General features: G+C 29.8%; 1 protein-coding gene across 1 annotated transcript in view; it reads left to right on the top strand.

Annotated features, from left to right (window-relative positions):
• Nucleotides 1-253: 253 nt before the first annotated feature.
• The window catches only part of LOC142320906 (mutS protein homolog 5-like), a 52,448-nt gene continuing 32,805 nt past the window's right edge, over nt 254-19,896 (top strand). The window contains exons 1-3 of the mRNA XM_075358887.1: nt 254-307; nt 4,270-4,341; nt 7,664-7,793. Coding sequence (XP_075215002.1) covers nt 260-307; nt 4,270-4,341; nt 7,664-7,793 — 250 coding nt within the window. The 5' untranslated portion in view covers nt 254-259. The remainder of the gene's footprint in view (nt 308-4,269; nt 4,342-7,663; nt 7,794-19,896) is intronic.

The following is a 19,896-nucleotide window of genomic DNA, read 5'->3' on the forward strand; positions in this document are numbered from 1 at the left end:
ATTTAATTTATTTATATGAATCTGCACCAATTTTCTACATACACAGATACAACAACAAAAATTTTTATAAAACATGGTTTTTAAGGTCTTATTATTATGTTTATGAAATCTGGTTGGAAATCTATTTTTCAAAAGTGAAATTTGTACTGTTTTATACTTAAGGATAAAACTGTGTGTGTTTTAAGGATAAAACTACTAATTTTTCTATATTATGATAATAAAAAAAAAATTATAATTATTTCAGGCTATGATGACAAGGATGACAAATGGATGCACATCTGTAACACAGTGGAAATCATTTTATAAGGTATCTTTTATAATAGCTAAATCATTTTTCATCATGGAATCTATCAACTTTGTCTTTCTCTTCTTTCTTCTTTAATACAGATAACCTGTTGTTTGTTACTATAATTTTATTTATTAATTTATTACTACTGTCTATCACTGCATTTAAAATGATATTAATATGTTTAAAATAAAAATGAATACTAAACTTCTAGGACAGTATAAAAAGAAATAAGAACATTAAACCATATTGATTGTGAATTAATTATATAATAATTTATACTTATCAACAATTATTATTATTGTGTCTGAGCGCTTTCAGATATTAATCCATCATCAAGAACAGTTATGTGTTATGCATTATAATTATTTCCTTCACAAATTAATATATTAAATGAATTTTGAATTTTAAATACAAAAATTATAAATACAACAATTGAACGTCAAAAGGTAAAAATAATGTCGACCTCGATCATGTCAGTATGAAGCTCTCAATTGTTATATTTATTAGTATAAAGCAGTATAACCAACTTAAGAATCAAAATTATTGTTTAATATTTGTTTAAATAATACATCATTATAAAATTTCTACTATTTAGATATATATAATTTTTTTGCTATAAAGGTTATGAAGGTTTTATGAAGGTTATTGGAATATTTAAGAATATTAATAAAATTATCTGGGTTGTAATTTAAATTATTTTCTAAGATATGTATAGCAAAATTGGATCGTTCTTTATTTCCCATCTTTATACAATTAATGTGTTCATTTATTATCACTGAAAAAGATTGGTTTGACATCCCAATATATTCCAAATCGCAATTTATGCATTTTAAACTACATACTCCCTGTTTATCTAAATTAAATTTATTGCTATGTTGTACTATTCTAATAGGATCTCTGTTATTTATATAGTACTATATATCATTTTTTTAAACAATATTTAGACGTTGATAATTCATAATGAAATAACCTTGGCTAGCTAGTCTACATGAATTTCTATTTTATTTTTATTATTAATTATAATTTTGACTTTTAATTTAATTTTTTTATTAATGACTTAATATTTTGTATATATGAAATTTTTAATTTTAATTTACAATTTAAAATTTTGAATAAAAAAAAATTAGTTCTATTTCTGTTTTGATTTAATTTGAAAAGGATCTTTTAACAATTTTAAATCTCAATTGTAATTTTAATGTGTAATTTGCAATGAAAGATTTAAAAAATTATAGAGTAACTGATGATGCGAGGTACTTGCGAAAGCACTCTTGATTGGATTATAGAATAAGGGAGGTGTCATCCTATTATATTTTATTCTATGAATTCTGTACTTGGGTTGATCATATTAATATAAGTAATATATAAATATCTTAACAATTGAGAGCTTCATACTGACGTGATGGACATCAACATTATTTTTACCTTTTGATGATCAATTGTATTTATAATTCATTTAATATATTAATTTGTGAAGGAAACAATTATAACGCATAGCACATAAATGTTCTTGATGATAATATCTGCACTCGAGAACATAAAGCGCTCGAGAACATAATAAAAATTGTTCATAAGTGGAAATTATTATATAATTGATTTATATCAATACCTACAGGCCATGATTCATAATAAAATTAATATTGATTGTGTCAAGAAATATTCTTAAAATCAGTGTATTATATATTTTTAGTAATAAATTTTTATAAACTTTATTGTAAACAAATTATGGTGTTTCCCAGAATGCTGTACTTTCAAGAAGTATTCTTATTGTCGGTGAAAAAAATAAAATCCGTAGCAATGAAAAATTTATTTAATTTGATGCATAAATATATTTACACAGTTAATTAGAATATTTTTTGAAAGTGCTATGTTTTGGTGCTATGTTTCTTACTTTAAGCACTGGAGGTTTAATATTGTAAAAGTATTATTACAATTATTTTATGTATATTGCTTATAATACTAACTCGTATTTCTTATTGTGTGTGTTTTCTTAAAAATCATCAAGGTCGATGATTTAAAAAAAAAAGAAAGTTGATGAATGTATTTCATTAAGATATTTCAGCCTACATTATTTTATCTGAAAATGTAACATAGCTGCTTGTATGAAATACATGCTGTACAATATATTTGTTTTCATAAAACATGAGTATAAATTGAAATGTAAGGTAAAGCACTATATATTTTTAGTTTAACAACCAGTGTTGATTACGATTTGTACTCGGCAAATAAATTTTAAACATGATTGATTATACATGTAGCATTCTATCTGACTTATGTTACTCAGATTTAAAATATTAATTGGAGTATGTTTTTTGTCAGCAAGAAATTTGTTGACAATGAAGTTCATCAACAAATTATAGAGAATTTAATTGATTACAGTTAATTGATTGACTATTATTCATGATGCATGTGAAGCAGAATTTGAAGTTAAAAAGTGAGAATTGCATCAAGGTGATTGTTTTTTTATGTACAATGCTGTACATAAGGAAATAATTAAAAAATTGAGGCAAATGTATTGCCATAGTTTCATTTAGACCTTATTTGAACCATTTCTAGTTTGGAGAGTATTAAGAAAAGACTAAAGACAGCACTTTATTATTCATTAAGTGATTACAGATCGTTTAAGAAAAGGCTAGAGGAAATTAATTAGATGGAATATTTTGATACAGAAATTTCACTACCATATGAAAAGTAACTGGTACTGCAATATCAAAGATTTTAACTAATGTTGATAAAATTTTAAAAGAAACATTCATTAAATTTTTTCTACATATTTATTTTGAAGAAGCAGTTCTGAATGCTATTAACAGGCAAACAGATAAATTTTATGGAGTAGACTTAAAATTTTGTTTATTATTCACAGTAGGCAATTTGTATTGTACTTTTACACATTTTTATCTAATTTCAATTTTGTTTGAATATGTTACACATTGCTCTGTTGCTCTATATAAATATCTCTTCTCTTATTCAATTGAAAAACTTTTTTTTTGCTTGCTTAAAATATAGAGAACAAAGAGCTGAAGAGGGTCATTGTAAATGTTATAAAAATTATTTTTTAATTTGTTATACTGTACCCAAAAACCATTTTCTTAACCACTGTCACCGTTTTAAACAATGAAAATTGCATTTACTTAAAATAGTATATAATGGCTTAGAGTAATAGTAGGCACTTGTGGGAAATGTTGTATCAAAGAAAGTTTTAGAAACTGTTTTTTATCTTGTTTATTATTGCTTTAAAATAATATTTTATATTAATACTATCCAAATGTATTTTTCAAATATTTATCTACTGATCTTTTAAGCTTTTTTTTATACCTGTGTTTCATTCAGTTTCATTTTGAAATAGGCCATTACTACTACAATGTTTTTTTTTTTTAGATTGCCTAATAAGTACCTTTGTTGTTAATGATTATGTAAAAGCTTTATGATAATAATACTTGGGAAATGTGCTCACTATGTTAGTGGTTTGTTAAGGAAATTCATTCTGTTAAATTAATGACATTAAACAAAGTATGATTGTGTTGTTCTTGCTTGTGAAGTAAACTGTATCAAAATTTGTGTATGTGTTTGAATTTTTAAATTAATAGAAAAATTAGTTCCTATTTATGTCATGTACTCATTTCAAAATGATTACATATAAAGTAATTTGACTTATACTGGAAGTAGTATTTAAGTTAAACTGAAATTTTGAGAAAAAATAAACTTCAAAATAATCTCTTGAAGTTTTATCCTTTATTCTTGTTTTCAGGTGTTCAGAGTTATTTTTTTAGGGTAAAATATATGGATGAAATTTCTTTGAATTATTTCTGTAAAATTTTGTTTGTTGTTTTATTGCTATCCAGATTCTATTTAAAAAAATTATTCTGTTTTTGAAAACTTTAATCTTTGGCATTAAATTAGTATTTTATATGACAGTAAAATGATGAATTTAATATTGTTTTTTTTTTTTTTTTTTTAATTGAAACATTTTTGTATCTTTTCAGACTGTGTATTATGCTGTATTGATAGGAGAAATTTGTAGAGATATTGCAGAAAAAGTGCCTTTTTTCTCTAAGGTATATATCAAAATTTTATTCTAGTATTTTGTTACTCTTTCATTTGTAATTTTTCAGCAGATAAAGCCTAAATATTCTCTTCATGAAATCTTTTTTCTTTTTTTTGGAAATATCGTATTTTTTAAAAACCAGTATTGTTGTCCAGAATAGGCTTGATCGTGTCAAAGTAATTTTTTAGCATCACAGGAGAAGAATCAGGACAAAAATAGTGGTTGCCAAACAGTAAATTAAGCCCATCGTGCAATTTCACCTCGATCCATATCCTCCTCTTCCAGTTCCAGTTCATGTCTTCTAAAAATATGGAAGTCCGTGCTGACTGCAATGAGGGATCCTTCTCCACAGTGTTTGTTAGTGCACTCTGGATCTCTGTCAGCTCTATATACAAGGTACTTATCACTGAAGTAATCGGTACTGAGTGAAGAAAGTCTCAGTCGCAGCAACAGTCTGATGTTCAGAGGTTGTAATGGAAGCCAAAAACTCATCTGATTTTCTACGAAGTCCTCAAACATTCTGATAAAGGATCTTAAGATGTTTATCTCCCATTAGTAAAAGATATATGCTCCTCCGTGAGCACCAACATATTTAGATTATTGAACTATATCATTCTCCCTATGCAAAACAGTTGCAATATTCCCATCCTTAAGCTTTCTGTAAAATGGAAGAACCAAACCTCCCTCAGGCCAGATATCTGCCTTTCTAAGTTCATTAAATTCAGCTTCAATTGCTGAAATGTGAAAAGAGCTATACTTATCAGGGAATTTGCTGTTTAACTTTGTACATTGAAGCGAAGAGACAGAAGAGCATTTCGTAATGAACAGCTTTAGCTCGGAGGCTTCCATATTTGGTGTAATTGTAATGACGAGTAAAGCCTTTCTTCTTGGTTTCATGACCACAATGTCTGTACCAGTAGCACAAGTACCTGTAATTCTCGCCTTTTTTGAAAAGGATGTCACTGGTTTTGTAGGGACATGAGAGCTATTAACAACTTTTTCCTTGGGCTCTTGAGCATTCCCAACTTTTCCCTTTTTCTTCCCAGAAGCTACCATGGCCCAAGTTGATCCCCATTGCCTGCACATCACAAATCATTTCATTTTCATCAGGAAATGTTGAATACTACACATATGAAGGTTGGGCCACATTTTCTGCAACAGTTTTTTTAATATTAACTTTAATGTACTTGTTGAACACTTCAATAATTTCTCTAAGCTGAGCGTTTTCCTCCTTGAGCAAATTTTTTTACGATTCATACTGTCAATTGTGTTAATCAATGCATTAACTTTGACATCAAGTTTAGAAATGCCCAAAGCCTTATCAAGCTTAATATTTAAAGGTATATCTACAACCTTAGTGTCAATAAAATCAGTTTTCTTTACAGCATCCTCAGATATCTGGATGCTTCCGAATCTAATACAAGTAACAGCTTTACCTACAGGCATACTGTTGTTCTTTTGGAGCATGGGTTACATATATATTTACTATATTTACTAACCGTTATTGATCATAAATGGCAGATCTGCTTTTGTCAAATTAACACAAGGAATGTTAAAGGCTAATTCACAAACTTTGGACAAAATTCTTGCCTGGTTTCCAAAAATTCCATTTTCACAGGATTTGCATTTCTTAAGCACCATATTTAGAATAAGTTCATAATGTATGTCATTACAGCTATTATTATAACAATTAGATGAATAAAAAGTTAAACACCATGTAGAACATACATTAAACATAGAACATGAAGAATGAACTCATGAGCAAATGCTTCATCAAAATTAAAACTTTCAGCACAAGGCATACGTCATATACATGTATATAAAAACTTCAAGGTAAAATATATCAACTTTTGCTTTGTCGCAGAAAGATTAAAAACTTCCTTGGGCACTCGGTTGGCCAATCAGCTTAAATTCAACACACATGCAGACACTGCTGACAGGAACAAGGGGGTTGCTTCTTGCCCTTATTGCCTCAACCAAAATGATTAGGACTCTCAATCTTCCACTTCATCATATCAGAACTTCTGGAGGAATGAGAAGATGTCTAACTTACTGAAAGAAATGAATAGAACTCAGTATTCTCACTCGGCTCAGCAAAGGTCTTGATGCAGTCTTCAGCAACGTCTTCTGGTCTGTTAGCTGGTCCTAGGATGTTATGTCCCAGGATCCAGTGCCTAATGTGGGGGGCTGGTGCAAGTTACCTAGGACTTGTTTCCCAGCCACGACCTATCCGGTGACAGAGGTTTGGACCCCACCACAGAGCATCTTCTTGGCCCGTTAAAAAGAAAGTATAATTAATGATATTATTATTAAGGATTATCCTTATAACTAAGGATATTATAATAATAATTATTATTTATTATGTAAACATGTTTATGTATAACAATAACTACTATTAATAATAATTATTAATTATAATTATAATAATATTTTCATTTAACAGTTTTTTTTTGTTTATAAAATATGATTTAATTTTTCATGTGGCATTCACCATTAGTATTTGTCCTATTATGCAGAATATATGCATTCTTTTTTGTATGATCATGCTGAATATTTACACTATTTAATGTTTTTATTATATATATTTTAATTGAAGTATAATATGCGTCATACATACTATTTTCAGTATTTCAGTTAATTTCTTTGAGGTACTTTTCCAGTATTGGTTGATTTCATGTTTGACAACAATGCTTTCTCATGCTGTTTGTTAGTTGCTTATTTTGCTGATCTGACAATCATTATCTCCCAAATGAGGAGTATTATCATTAACTAACAGATAATAAACAACTAATGATGTATTTCATAATTAGCTAAGTGTAAAGTAATGCAAATTAATTCTACATATAAAGTTGTAGAAATTAATGAAATTCTTTTTTTTTGTTATTTACTTATAAGTTTTTTTTGTAAACAATAATGCTAGGTTTTGTGTAAGAGTTTATCATTTTATGATTTTATATTGAATAGTAATTCAGTACAACATACTGCATTTCTGAAAAAAAGATACATAGAATTGATCATTATGTATGATGAAGTATGTTAAATTCATTTAGATGGGTTTCATTAGAGACATTTTTGGTACAAACTAACTACCAGTTTTATTGTACCGCTGTATTGTAAAAAGTATGCAGTCTGATATATTGATTTTTCACAATTGCAGTATTTGTACTAAAACCATCTTAATTAGCATTAGTGTTTTCATCTTTTAAACATTGCATACAATGAAATATAATGTTAATTTTAATTTGATTTTTTTATTGATGTGCCTTAATTTCAAGATACACAAAAATAATTTTATCTTTTAATTGCCTGTGAAAAAAAAATGCTTGTTTCAGATAACAGCTCATCTTTGTGATTCACTTTATGTTATGGGTCATTGTATTTATCGTATTGTTGATTTTGATGATTCATTTGCTGAAAATCGTTTTTGTGTTCGTTCTGGTATCTGTGAAAATTTAGATAAATGTAAGTGTCTACATTAATTGTAAATAATGATTAATCCATAATTACTTATTATAGTAGATACAAAGTCTATAAATTAAGTAATGAGACAAGTTTTTTTTTGCAGCCAAAGTGGCAACATTGTAAAGTTACTACATTGTAAAGTGTATATTAGGTATTAATATTTTTAGTCTATTGTTGCCATGTGCGATGAAAACAAACTTTTTGTGAAACGAGTTTTTGTTTTGCGTTACACAAATGAGTGATACTAATTATGGGTAACATTGTGCAATCAAGTTTTATGTTAAACTCTGTGAAAATGCTGCTAAAACTTTTTCAAAATTGAAAAGGGCGTACGGAGATCATGGTCTGTCAAAAGCCCAAGTTTTTAGGTGGTTTAAATTATTTTCAGATGGCAGGGAATCAGTTGTAGATGATCCATACTCTGGAAGACTGTTAATGTCAAAAAGTGACGACAATATTGAGCGAATCAGACTTGATATAGTACGACTGGCGATTAACTGTCAGAGTGATTGCAGAACAATTTAATTTGAACATACCACAGTCCAACAAATTTTGACAAACAAATTGGACATAAAAAAAGCTTGTGCAAAATTGATCCCAAAAAACCTCACTGTTGGAACAGAAAAACAACAGGATGGAAGTGTGCCGCGATCTTCTAGGGCGAATTGAAACTGATCCTGATTTTTAAAAAGTGTTATTACTGGTGATGAGTACAACCCAGAAAAAAAAGTCAGAGCAAGGAGTGGCAACACTTCAAACTCACCACGTCCTAAAAAAGCAAAAATGAGCAAGTCAAAAATTAAAACCATGCAATTTATTTCTTTGATAATAATGACATTGTCCATGAGGAGTTTTTGCCTACAGGACAGACTATAAATCAATATGTTTACTGAGAAATTCTTGAAAGACTGTGGAAAATAGTTGCCCGCGTGAGACCAGCCATCAAAGACAACTGGATGCTACATCATGACAATGCACCTTGTCATACTGTACTCTCAATTAATGAGTTTTTGCAAAGTAAAACATTCCTGTAGTTCCTCACCCATCTTATTCATCTGACTTGAGTCCCTGCGACTTTATCCTGTACCCAATATTAAAAAAACACCTCAAAGGACAGTATTTTTAAACAGTAGAAACCATTAAAAAAATGTAATCAACCATCCAAAGGATATTCTGGTTTCTGAGTTCTAACACTGCTATGAAGAGTGGGAAAACCATTTGAAGCATTGCGTGGCTTCCTAAGGGAACTATTTTGAAGGTGATTTGGAGTCCATGTATAATTGGATTATAAATTAAAAGTTTTTCTGAACCAGTCTCATTACTTTATTTACAGACCTCGTATACTGGGATTTCAGAAGGTTGTTTGGTATATATTTCTTTTTGTTTTTTGTCATCACTCATTCAGATGATGACCATTGTAAAAATGACAAAATTGGTGAAAAACTATTTTAAGGCATGCAAGGTTAATGAATATGGTTGTAAAAGAACCTGTAATGGATAAAATTATGAAAAGGGAGTCATTTTGGCTGATTTCGTGGAACGTGGATCAAAATTACAGCCGATGTGTACTGTGAAATGCTCACCAAACCGTGACATGGGATCCAAAATCGACGACGTGGGGAAATGTCATCTGGCGTAATCCTCCTTCATGATAACATGTGTCTTTAACCATTGCCTTAACCAAGAAAAAGATTCAAGATTTTTGTTGGGAACTTTTTGACCACCCTTCATATAGTCCCAACCTTGCACCTAATAACTACTTTCTCTTTGCATTTGAAAAAGTGACTTGGTGACAACAATTTCAAAACAACGAGGAACTCAAGACTATCGTTGTCCACTGGTTCAGTTCGCAGGTGGCAAACTTCTATGCAGAGGGGTTAAAGAAACTGGTGCAGCATTTCAAAAAGTGAATGGCGATTATGTGAAAAATTATATATAGTAAACTAAAACTGTAAGTAAAAACCTTTTCTCACAAGTCTATTTTTTTAATGACCAAACACCCCTTACTTTATGAATGTGCCTCGTATGAAACTAATCTTGTCTTTCATGATTGTTTATTACAGCAGTTTTAAAGGTAATTTTTAAACTATTATCATTTACTGATATAAACATGACTACCAAATCAGGAGATCTACATTTACACTTATTGGCACTTAAAGGGAAATGTATGGTAATAAAATTGTCCAACTAGAATATAAACTTTTTTGATCTGGAAACTGATGAAAAAATATTCACTAAAGGTAATACAAGAATTCTCTGAAAACACACAACTTAAACTCATATAGAATAATTTTCCAATATCAGGCATTAACAATTCGTTTTGTCAGTCTGCATACAGTTAATCTTACTTCAGAATCTTGTTTTGAAAATTACAATTTTAATACAATTATGCTGTGTTACAAAACCTAACTGATAAACTACCATCTGACTTCTTTGACATAAGCTATTATTTTAACCTGCGATCCAAGTTTCAACATTCCCTCTGAAATTGATGTTTTAATTGGTATTCAGTTCCATCTTTATCTAATATAACCGAAGAAATTCATACACAGTTATCAGTATGCAATAATACAACAAAAGAGTTTAGGTTACATACTGTCTGGATACCTACTTGCTCAAAATTACAATTTTGATTGCCCATCACTCATTGAAAGGTTCTGGGAGTTTGACGAGTGTAATATGCCTATTAAGTTATTATATGAAAATCACATATATTTGTGAATGTCATTTTTTATACACGACTGCCCAAAAAGGTGTGTAATATTTTTGGGGGTGTATGTATATATTTATATACATATATTTATTTATTTATTTATTTATATGTATAAATCATATTCACAATTCTAAATGGATAATTGATAGTATTTTCAATATAGATTTATTTCTGTTGAAAGTAGTTGTCAAGTAGTGTTGAAAGTACTTCTGTTAAGATCTGATACGATATTGAATGAATGAATTATGGTAGTAAAATTTATTAATTTAATTTATATTTATTACAAACTTTTAAGAAAAGATCTTTGATTTTTTGACGGGCAGTATGTTTGATCATGTAAGCATGTTCTTTCTTCTTGCTCTTATTTGTTGGTGTTGCTTCATCTTATTACTGCTAAATATTAACTAATATATCCTTTCTTTTATTAATAAAATTAATAAGTAATAATAAATAAAAATACAAATATAAATAAAAATAATTTACGTTGAAAAATTAAATAAATGAATTAATCTGTAAATTAATTGACAGTGGACTGATTCTAGTGGGAGAGAGTCGAGGAAGCCATCCGCAATCATATGGTGTACCACCATTGGTCTACTCTGCACCAGAATTTTTTTGCTAAATATTAACTAATAATCTATTTTTTTTTTATTAATGAGATTAAATAAATAAAATTAATAAATAATAATAAGTAACTAATAATACAAGTATAAAACATAAATAAAAATAATCTACGCTTAGAAATTAAATTTAATAATGTGTAAAGTAATTGATAATGAACTCCTTCTAGCGGGAGAGGGTTGTGGAGGAAGTCAGTGCAGCCAACCAGTGCTTCACCATTGGTTTGCTTTACGCCACAATTATATAAATGTGTATATATATTTTATATATCAATGCATATTTATAAAAATATGTAGTAGTGAAGATTTGCCAGTTGAAGCATAACTTTAATGAATTAATTGAATTAATGAACTGAGAACTGTGAGCCTCTATCACTGTGTGAGCTGGGATTGAAGTGAATGATTCAAATCAATTTAATGAATATTATTGCCAAAATAATAGAATTAAATTTACGTTAAATAAAATAATAATATTAAATAAATTTAAATAATTTCTGTTTAATAATAATCAACTTCCTGTGGGGCTTCCTGCATGTGAGGCTAGAGTTGTGAGGTGATGTGAGCACCTCGTGCAAGGCTAAACCAATCATCACCATCAACTGGTTACAAACAGGATGCTTTTGGGGGTGCTGTTCTGGTGTAATGGGGTGCTCTTATAAATCTCTGTAAACAATCATCCAGTTTTCAAAATTCAAACGGAGTATTTATTGGTTGATGGCTAACTTTTGCATGCATCAGGTACACTCTTGATCTAACAGATCATAGTTATTCAGAGATGTTGTTGTATCTTCGCATCCAATTTTTCAATTTTTAAAATTGAAACGAGGAGGTATTTGCTAGTATAATACAAAATCACATGGAACCTAACCAGAACAAAATGTTTGTCAGCAGTGTTTTTATTTCCACAGTCACGTTTTTATTTTTAATAGTTATCTCTTGTTTTCATGACAAATATTGTAAAATAATACTTGATACGTTATTCACAATCTTAATATTATTTTTCCACACTCATTGACACAATATTTTGTTTAGTTCTGTTTACATACAGAATTAAACAGGAGGTTAGGATTTCTGTAAACTTCAAATTCTTCTAATTGCCATAAAATATTAGTTTTAAATTAAATAATATATTACTAAAAAAATATTTGTTGAAATGAACATGAAGGTTCATTGTTACACTCCTATGTAAACCTGAGATAAACCTTGATTTTACTCTAAATATTGTGAAACAAAGATTTTTAAATTTAGAAAACCAGCTAAATCAAGACCCTTCTCTCAAAACAAAGTACACTGACTTGATGCATGAATATTTAAAACTAGATCATATGTCTGAACTCAGCTTATATGATTGGTTAATTACAGAGCCAAATGTATTTCACTTACCATATCATCTCTAATTAAGGAATCTAGCTTAACAACTAAGTTGCAAGTTGTTTTTGATGGTTCTGATAAATCTTCAAACAACTTGTCTCTTAATGATACCTTATATTATTGGTCCTAATGTCCAGCAAAATTGGTTTACAATAATCCTTAGCTTCAGGTTACATACAAAAAATATAGAGACAGATCTTAGTTATGTCAGAAGACAGTAGTCTACAAATGTCAAAATTTTTCTGCCAAAGAATTACAACACTGTGCATTGAGAACTGTGACTGATGGTACAAATAGTGCATCTTTTCTAGCTACGAGGGTGAATCAGATATAAACCAGAATTTTTGTTGTCATTTTAACACATAGCTAATGGTGGGGGATATGGCTTCTCAGTGTTGTATGTAGGGATCCATGGAGAGGATTCCAATCTTAGAAAGCCAGCTCACCACTTTTTTCTAGTCAGTATCACAGAGCAGGAAGTATCATCATGCACTGCATGGCAGAGGGTGCCATGCACCCTCATTAAATTTCTCATGGCAGAGGGTGTGAAACCATCCAAAATTTTGAGAAGACTTCAGGCACAGTTCAAGGACAACATACTTAAAAAGAGTTAATTGTATGATTGGAATAAGCAGTTTTTGGAAGGACAAGAACCAATTGAAAATGAAGGTACCAACGTTGCCCAAGGACAAGTGCTACTGCTAAAAACGTTCTCATGGTTTGTCGCCTTATCAAAGACAACCTTTGATTAACAGTTGCAGAAATTGCTTCTGAGATTGGAATAAGCTACGGCAGTGCTCAGGCAATCATTACTGGCAATCTTGGATTTAAAAAAGTGGCAGCATGATGGGTTCCTCGTCTTCTCACCGAAGGTCAGAAACTCTATCAAATAGAGGTGTGCCAGTGGTTGTTGAGTTGTTAACAAGCTGAAGGAGAATTTTTTTGCATTGAATCATTACCTTCGATGAAATTTTGGTGCACCATTACATCCCAGAATCAAAACAGCCAAGTATGGCGTGGCAAAAAAATGGAGAACTGCACCCATTAATGCCAAAACTCGACTGTCAGCTGGAAAGGTTCTGGCCACAGTATTTTTTGATTTCAAAGGAGTTTTGCATGTTGATTTTCTCCATGAACATCGTACAGTGAATTCTGCAAAATACTGCCAACTTTTAGAAAAAGCAAAACTCACAGATCATCAAAAAAGACGTCAATTTCCAATCCGAGACATCATTCTGCTTCACAACAGTGGTCGGCTCCATACTGCAGCTCTAACTCAAGAAAAAATTGCATCCTTATTCTGGACTACACTGAGACAGTGTAGTCTTCATACAGTTTGAACGTATTGCTCTGTGATTATCATTTGTTTGCACCACTAAAAGAAGCACTTGGCGGACAGAAATTTGAAGACGATGCTGCTGTTGAAGCATTCGTGCACAATTGGTTGATGTCACGCCCACCTTTATTTTACAATAGTGAGGTCAAAAACTACCTTTCCACTGGGAAGAATGTGTTTCCAAAAGAGGAAATTATGTAGAAAAATAATATTGTGAGTATGTATTTTTATTATCCTTCAGTAAACTGTAAAACAAAAATTTTGATTTATATTTGATTTACCCTCGTACTAGGAGTCTTGTTCAAATTGCAAAGGATAACAGAGATTAGTTTCCATTTGCTTGCCAATCTATATTAAATGACTTCTATGTCAACAACCTTATAACAGGATATGACAATTTAAATATATTAAAGAAAGTAAACTCAGAAATAACTTATTTGTTAAATCAATGTTCCATTCCATTACACAAATGGTACAGTAATATTCCAAAAATAATATCATCAAATGATAATTTTTAAGATTTTATTAAATAAAGATGAGAACTTATGACAGTAGATATATTGTAGCATAATAGCTCAGACACATGGACATTCCAATTTACTAAGCAGAAAGATAATGTATTAATTAAGAGAAATGCTCAAGCTATTATTCCTGGAATTTATCATCCTTTTGGTTTGGTTAGACCGATAGCATTCTTTTATAAATACTTCATGCAACAATTGTGACAAATTAAATGTACATCTTACCTGATAGTTATCACAATGTAGAGATCTACATATTCACTTAAGTTCAGATCTGCATACTCTCTGTTGGATTCTTGGTAAATCATAAAGATGGAAAGTATTATTTATTACCATAGAGTTTCAGAAAGTTTAATTTTAATGCCGTATGGTGTCACTTTAATTCATTTAACAAGCCTTCTGATATTCTGGATCAAAGTTGTTCTTTTGAAAGGCTGCAAAAACTTAATTTATGGTAGCATAGACCTCTTTGGTTATGTCAACACACAATACTTTGTACTAGTAACAACAACTTCTTGTCTAATGAATGTATTTCACCATCTGATTGTGATTCTAAAAAACATAAAGTTATTCTCGTTCACTATTACATTATCTAAAGACACTGCTGAAAACGTTTAGTCACTTTGTAAATTAATTTGAACCTTTATTTATTGCCTTATATTTATTCATAATGTTAAAACAAGCTCCTCTGAAAGAACAATTGGCACATTAAGTATTAAAGAATGAAATGTTACATTTAATTTTTGATAAGACTTTCACAATTGAAATATTTTAGGTTATAAATCAATGATATATAAAATGATCGTCAATTAATGAACAAAGTAAATTTATTCTCTCTTGATCCATTTATAGACTCAAATCGAATGCTTTGTGTAGGTGGTCACCTTTAGAATTCCAAGTTACATTATATCAATAAACATCAATTCATTTTACATCCTAACGCAGAGTAACAGATTAATAATTGAAAGTGAACATTCACATCTCCTACACATGGGTGTTCTATTTGTTCATAATTTTTTACATGAAAGATATTGGATAATCAATGGAAATGTTATTATATGATTCATTATTCAAAGGTGTTTAACACTTTCAAGCCTAAGCTCGAGTATATACCGACAAGGTTATTTTGTTTGTAAGGCCAGAGCCCGAGTATATGTTGGGCTGCTACATTTAAATGCGTAATAAACAGTGGTGGGCTTATACTCATTGCTAGGACTTGTAGACTCTTTCAGTAGTTCATTATAAAAATTCAATATGAATTTCAATGCTATCTAGTGGATGTTTTAATTAATAACAATAAAAACAACACGTTATGTTCAAGAGTGCTTTAGATTATAAAATGTATGGTTATATTCGGTGTTGTTTATGTGCTTTGATTTGTGTTCTGGATTCTTTTCTGTTGGCTTTTTTTTATTTTAACATTTTATATTGTGTGTAGAATGTGTCTTTATTGTAAAGCTTCTACAGGCAAGTCTGGGAGAAAAGAAACAAGTTGGTGGTGCCCTGACTTTTCAGTTCTGTTGTGCTTATCTACTTGCTTCAAATTGTACCACACTAGGTCTAATTACTGTATGTAAAAAAAAACTTAACAAAACTAATGTAAATATATTTAGAAACTATGTCAGTGAACTATGTTTGTAAAATTAAATTAATAAATATTGGTAACATTTCCTTCATTGATTTATTTTATGATTGATTGATTACTTGTGTGAAAAAGTACTGAAACACAAATCAATTTTCAAAAATTTGTTATAATTTTACATCTATTATAAATTTTTGATTTTTTTTTTTCATTAGAAAGTGTAAAATTTTATCTTATAGACAGTATAAAATGTCATGATATGTACACATTACAACAATTTTGTATGTTTATTGACTAGTACTATGCGCTGTTGCTATTTTGTATTTTTATGAAATTTGAAGGAAGTATAGATAGTGACAATTTTTTTTCTAAGTGATCTATTACAGATATTTTTATCTTTAATGATAGCTCATTTCTTTCTATTTGAGGTGATATAACATACAACTGGTTATGTATATGCACTAGCTTATTATAATTTTTTAGACACCTCAAAAACACCCAGGCTTCAGTCCAGTCATGTTATTAAGGTTTAGGTCTGAAAGTGTTAAAGTGTTTTTGCTTTATTGCTAAACGATTAAACCAACAACTTAGTTAATTTCCAGCTGTTCAACTCACTCCTAAACCTTTCTCTTATTGCGCTGTCAGCTATGGTGGAACATTGGTAATTTGTTGTGGCAGCCAGAGACCACAAATCATTCCAAAAATTTATAAATGTTTATTTATATGCCTCTCAACTAAAGCTATACGTTTAAAATTAGTATTTGATTTAACTGCAAAGATTTCATCACCACACTGAAATGATTTATTTCATGTATGGGAATTCCAAAACAAATGTTTTCTGATAATGGAACAAACTCTTAAGGCAAATAATATTTTACACAAATTATTTTTGAAATTTAATTCAATGGAGTTCCAACACAACATTCATACCTTCACTACTTTGCAAGGAATAGATTGGTCATTTATCCCTCCTTCATCCCACACTTTGGTGGATTATGGGAAAGCAGATTAAAGAGTGTTAAATATCATATTTATTGTATCATAGGACAAACTTCTGGGAACTATCTGTCATACCCACACAGATTGAAGCTATTTTAAACTCATGCCCACTACATACTGTATCTTCTAATTCAAGAGATCCACAACCACTGATTCCTGGGCACTTCCTTATTGGATCTCCTTTGACTACAATTCCTAATCCTGATATCACTGAAACTTCTGTCAGTAGCTTCGGCCATTGCCAATTAATTAAAAAATTTACACAATCTATATGGAATATTTGGTGTAAGGATTACTTACATCAGTTATAACAACATAACAAATTGCAAACTATTAAGAAAAACTCATGTGAAGGAGATTTAATTTTAATACTAGATGAAAACACTGCTCTCTTACAATGGAAATATGATTTGATAACAAAAATATTTACGGGATCTGACAACCTAGTTTATGTTGTAGATGTAAAAACCACTAATGGAATAATTGGTTGGCTAATAAACAAACTGTGCTTAATTACTGATTTTGAAGAATTAGTTAAATGATTATTAATGACTTTTTTCTGTATTTCTGTGGCATCTATTTAACATGTAATTCTTTTGAGTTCAATTACCCATTGTAGATACTCAATTCTACAAGAGAAGCATTACATAATTGTCCATTATGCATTGAATCATCTACTTCTCACAAGCAATTTGCTTATTAGGAAGTTAGCCAGTTTTACTGCGTCTTGTCTAATAAGAAATCCCTCCAAACAGTGTATTGCATTACTCAAGTATTAATTTCAAGATTATGTTTACATTTGAGATTACTTCACATAATTATTCAAACCCAAATTTATGTCTATTCAACTCATTCTCCAATGCATTATTTAAACAACTACTACATTTATTCAAGACTTGTCTATTCTACACACTTATTCAATCAATAATTACGTTATTCAGAACTTACTTATTCCTCAGATGTATACTCCCATCTATAAAACACTTAACAGTTACATACTCAATTAATTCAGTATTGATCTCATGCAAGAATTATTTGTTCTAAGCATTCATCCAATTTAGGATTCGTTTATTGAAAATTTATTATTATGAAAATTGTTACTCAAGAATTGTGTACTTGTGCTTAACCTATTACCTGTGTATGTGTTTAATTATTATTATTGTTATTATTCATTATTTTTATAAACAGTTAAAAATAAACATATGATATTTCTTCTTATCTAAATGGTTTGTTATAAATTACTTCTTAACTAATTTTTTTGTGTTTAACCTTTGGGGCCGCTGTTAGGTATTGTTTCAGAGGATGAGATGAATGATTTGTAGTGTGTGTGAAAATGCCATGCCTGACAGGGATTTGAACCCGGTACCTTCCTTAACTATTACTTTTACACTAAGAACATATTGTCTCATTAGTTCAAAAAAATGTATCTTTATATCAAAATAAAACTCAATGATTGTTCAAATTAAGTTATTTGTGTAATGTGTTTAAAATTAAATATTAATACCAAAACAATGATCTAAATATAAAAATAAAGTATTATCTGATTATGAATATTTGTTCATTTATTTAATGATCTGGAACTTCATTGAGTTAGCCTCTCAATAAACCAAGAGGCAAGTTTTTCATATTGAACATATATGATCAACCACTCTCCTTCAGTTTAAATAGTTAATAACTAACTTCCTTTGAACAAATCCAAGTGTGTAATTATGATTCTCTTTACCACTGTTCCAGATTGTAGAACAGTACTTTGAGGTAGGCCTTATTAGAGTTGTTGTTATATCCTGCAAATGCCTATTGAACTAGTCTAAGTTTCTGTTGAGTTGTTGAGTGCTGCTCTACAGACAATTGCCGAAGAGTTGCGCGGAGAGCTGGCAGTTCAGTTCAGATGCAGAGCTCATACAGTTAACATGATACATAATCAGTAGATTCAACCAGAATAATTACAGATTTTAATTTATATGATTCAGTTATATTTATGTTTGTTGTTAAAAATTCAGTTTAGTTAATAAGCAGTGATTACCATTAATAGTGGTTAATATTCAGTGATAAGATATTGTTAAATAAAGTTTTATACAATTGAACTTAGTGGAGTTCATTTGTTCTCCAACAGTTGCCTTTTTGCTCCTTTTCTGATTTAACAGAAGCCATGTGTTCATTAAAAAATAATTTAATTTCTAATTCAGCATTTAAGTCTTTATGTGTAAGACTCTCTTAATCATAGTGGACTTAGTTTTAAACTCATATTTCTTTTATAAAATCTTTCTGGAGTAGGGACTATATAGATTCTATAAAAGTTAAGCTTCATCCTATTATTTGCACATCATTTAGATATCTTGTTTTATCATCCAGCAAACAATTGTGGTAGCTTTGCACATAGCAGAATGTAGTTTAAGATCATTTATACACAATAAGAATAATAATGGGCCAAGATTTATAGTGCACCAAACATTGAAGTGAAAAATGATGAAAGATGAAAAATGACCACAATATTGACTCTAACCATTAAGTACTCTAACCATTATGATTGGATCTACTGATGCATGCCACCAAATTAGACAATGACAAATTGTCTTCTCTTGTCATCTTCAGGTAAAACAAAAAATGTAATTTTTGCCAAGTTGATAGCAGTGGACTAAACTGGCACAAAAGGCATATTGCTAGGATTAGTTATTTTCATTTATTATGCATACAAATATCAGTGGACCATTTTACATATCTTAGGAATGAGACCAGTCAGAGAAATAGGTCTGTAATTACCAAAACTATGAGGATCACTTTTTTGTTTTTTACTACAGGAAAGGAAATAGAAAAGGAAATGTAGATGGAATTTTTTCCATCTACAGGAAATAATAGTCCACACTTAGTGGAGTGGCTCCCTTGGTGGGCCAGCTGAGCCTGCTGCTCTGGTAGGGATGTTAGCATCTGCCAGGAGGTCCCACATTGAGCCAGCAACTTCTT

The sequence above is a fragment of the Lycorma delicatula genome, chromosome 3, assembly GCF_047948215.1.
Source record: "Lycorma delicatula isolate Av1 chromosome 3, ASM4794821v1, whole genome shotgun sequence".
NCBI lineage: Eukaryota > Metazoa > Arthropoda > Insecta > Hemiptera > Fulgoridae > Lycorma > Lycorma delicatula.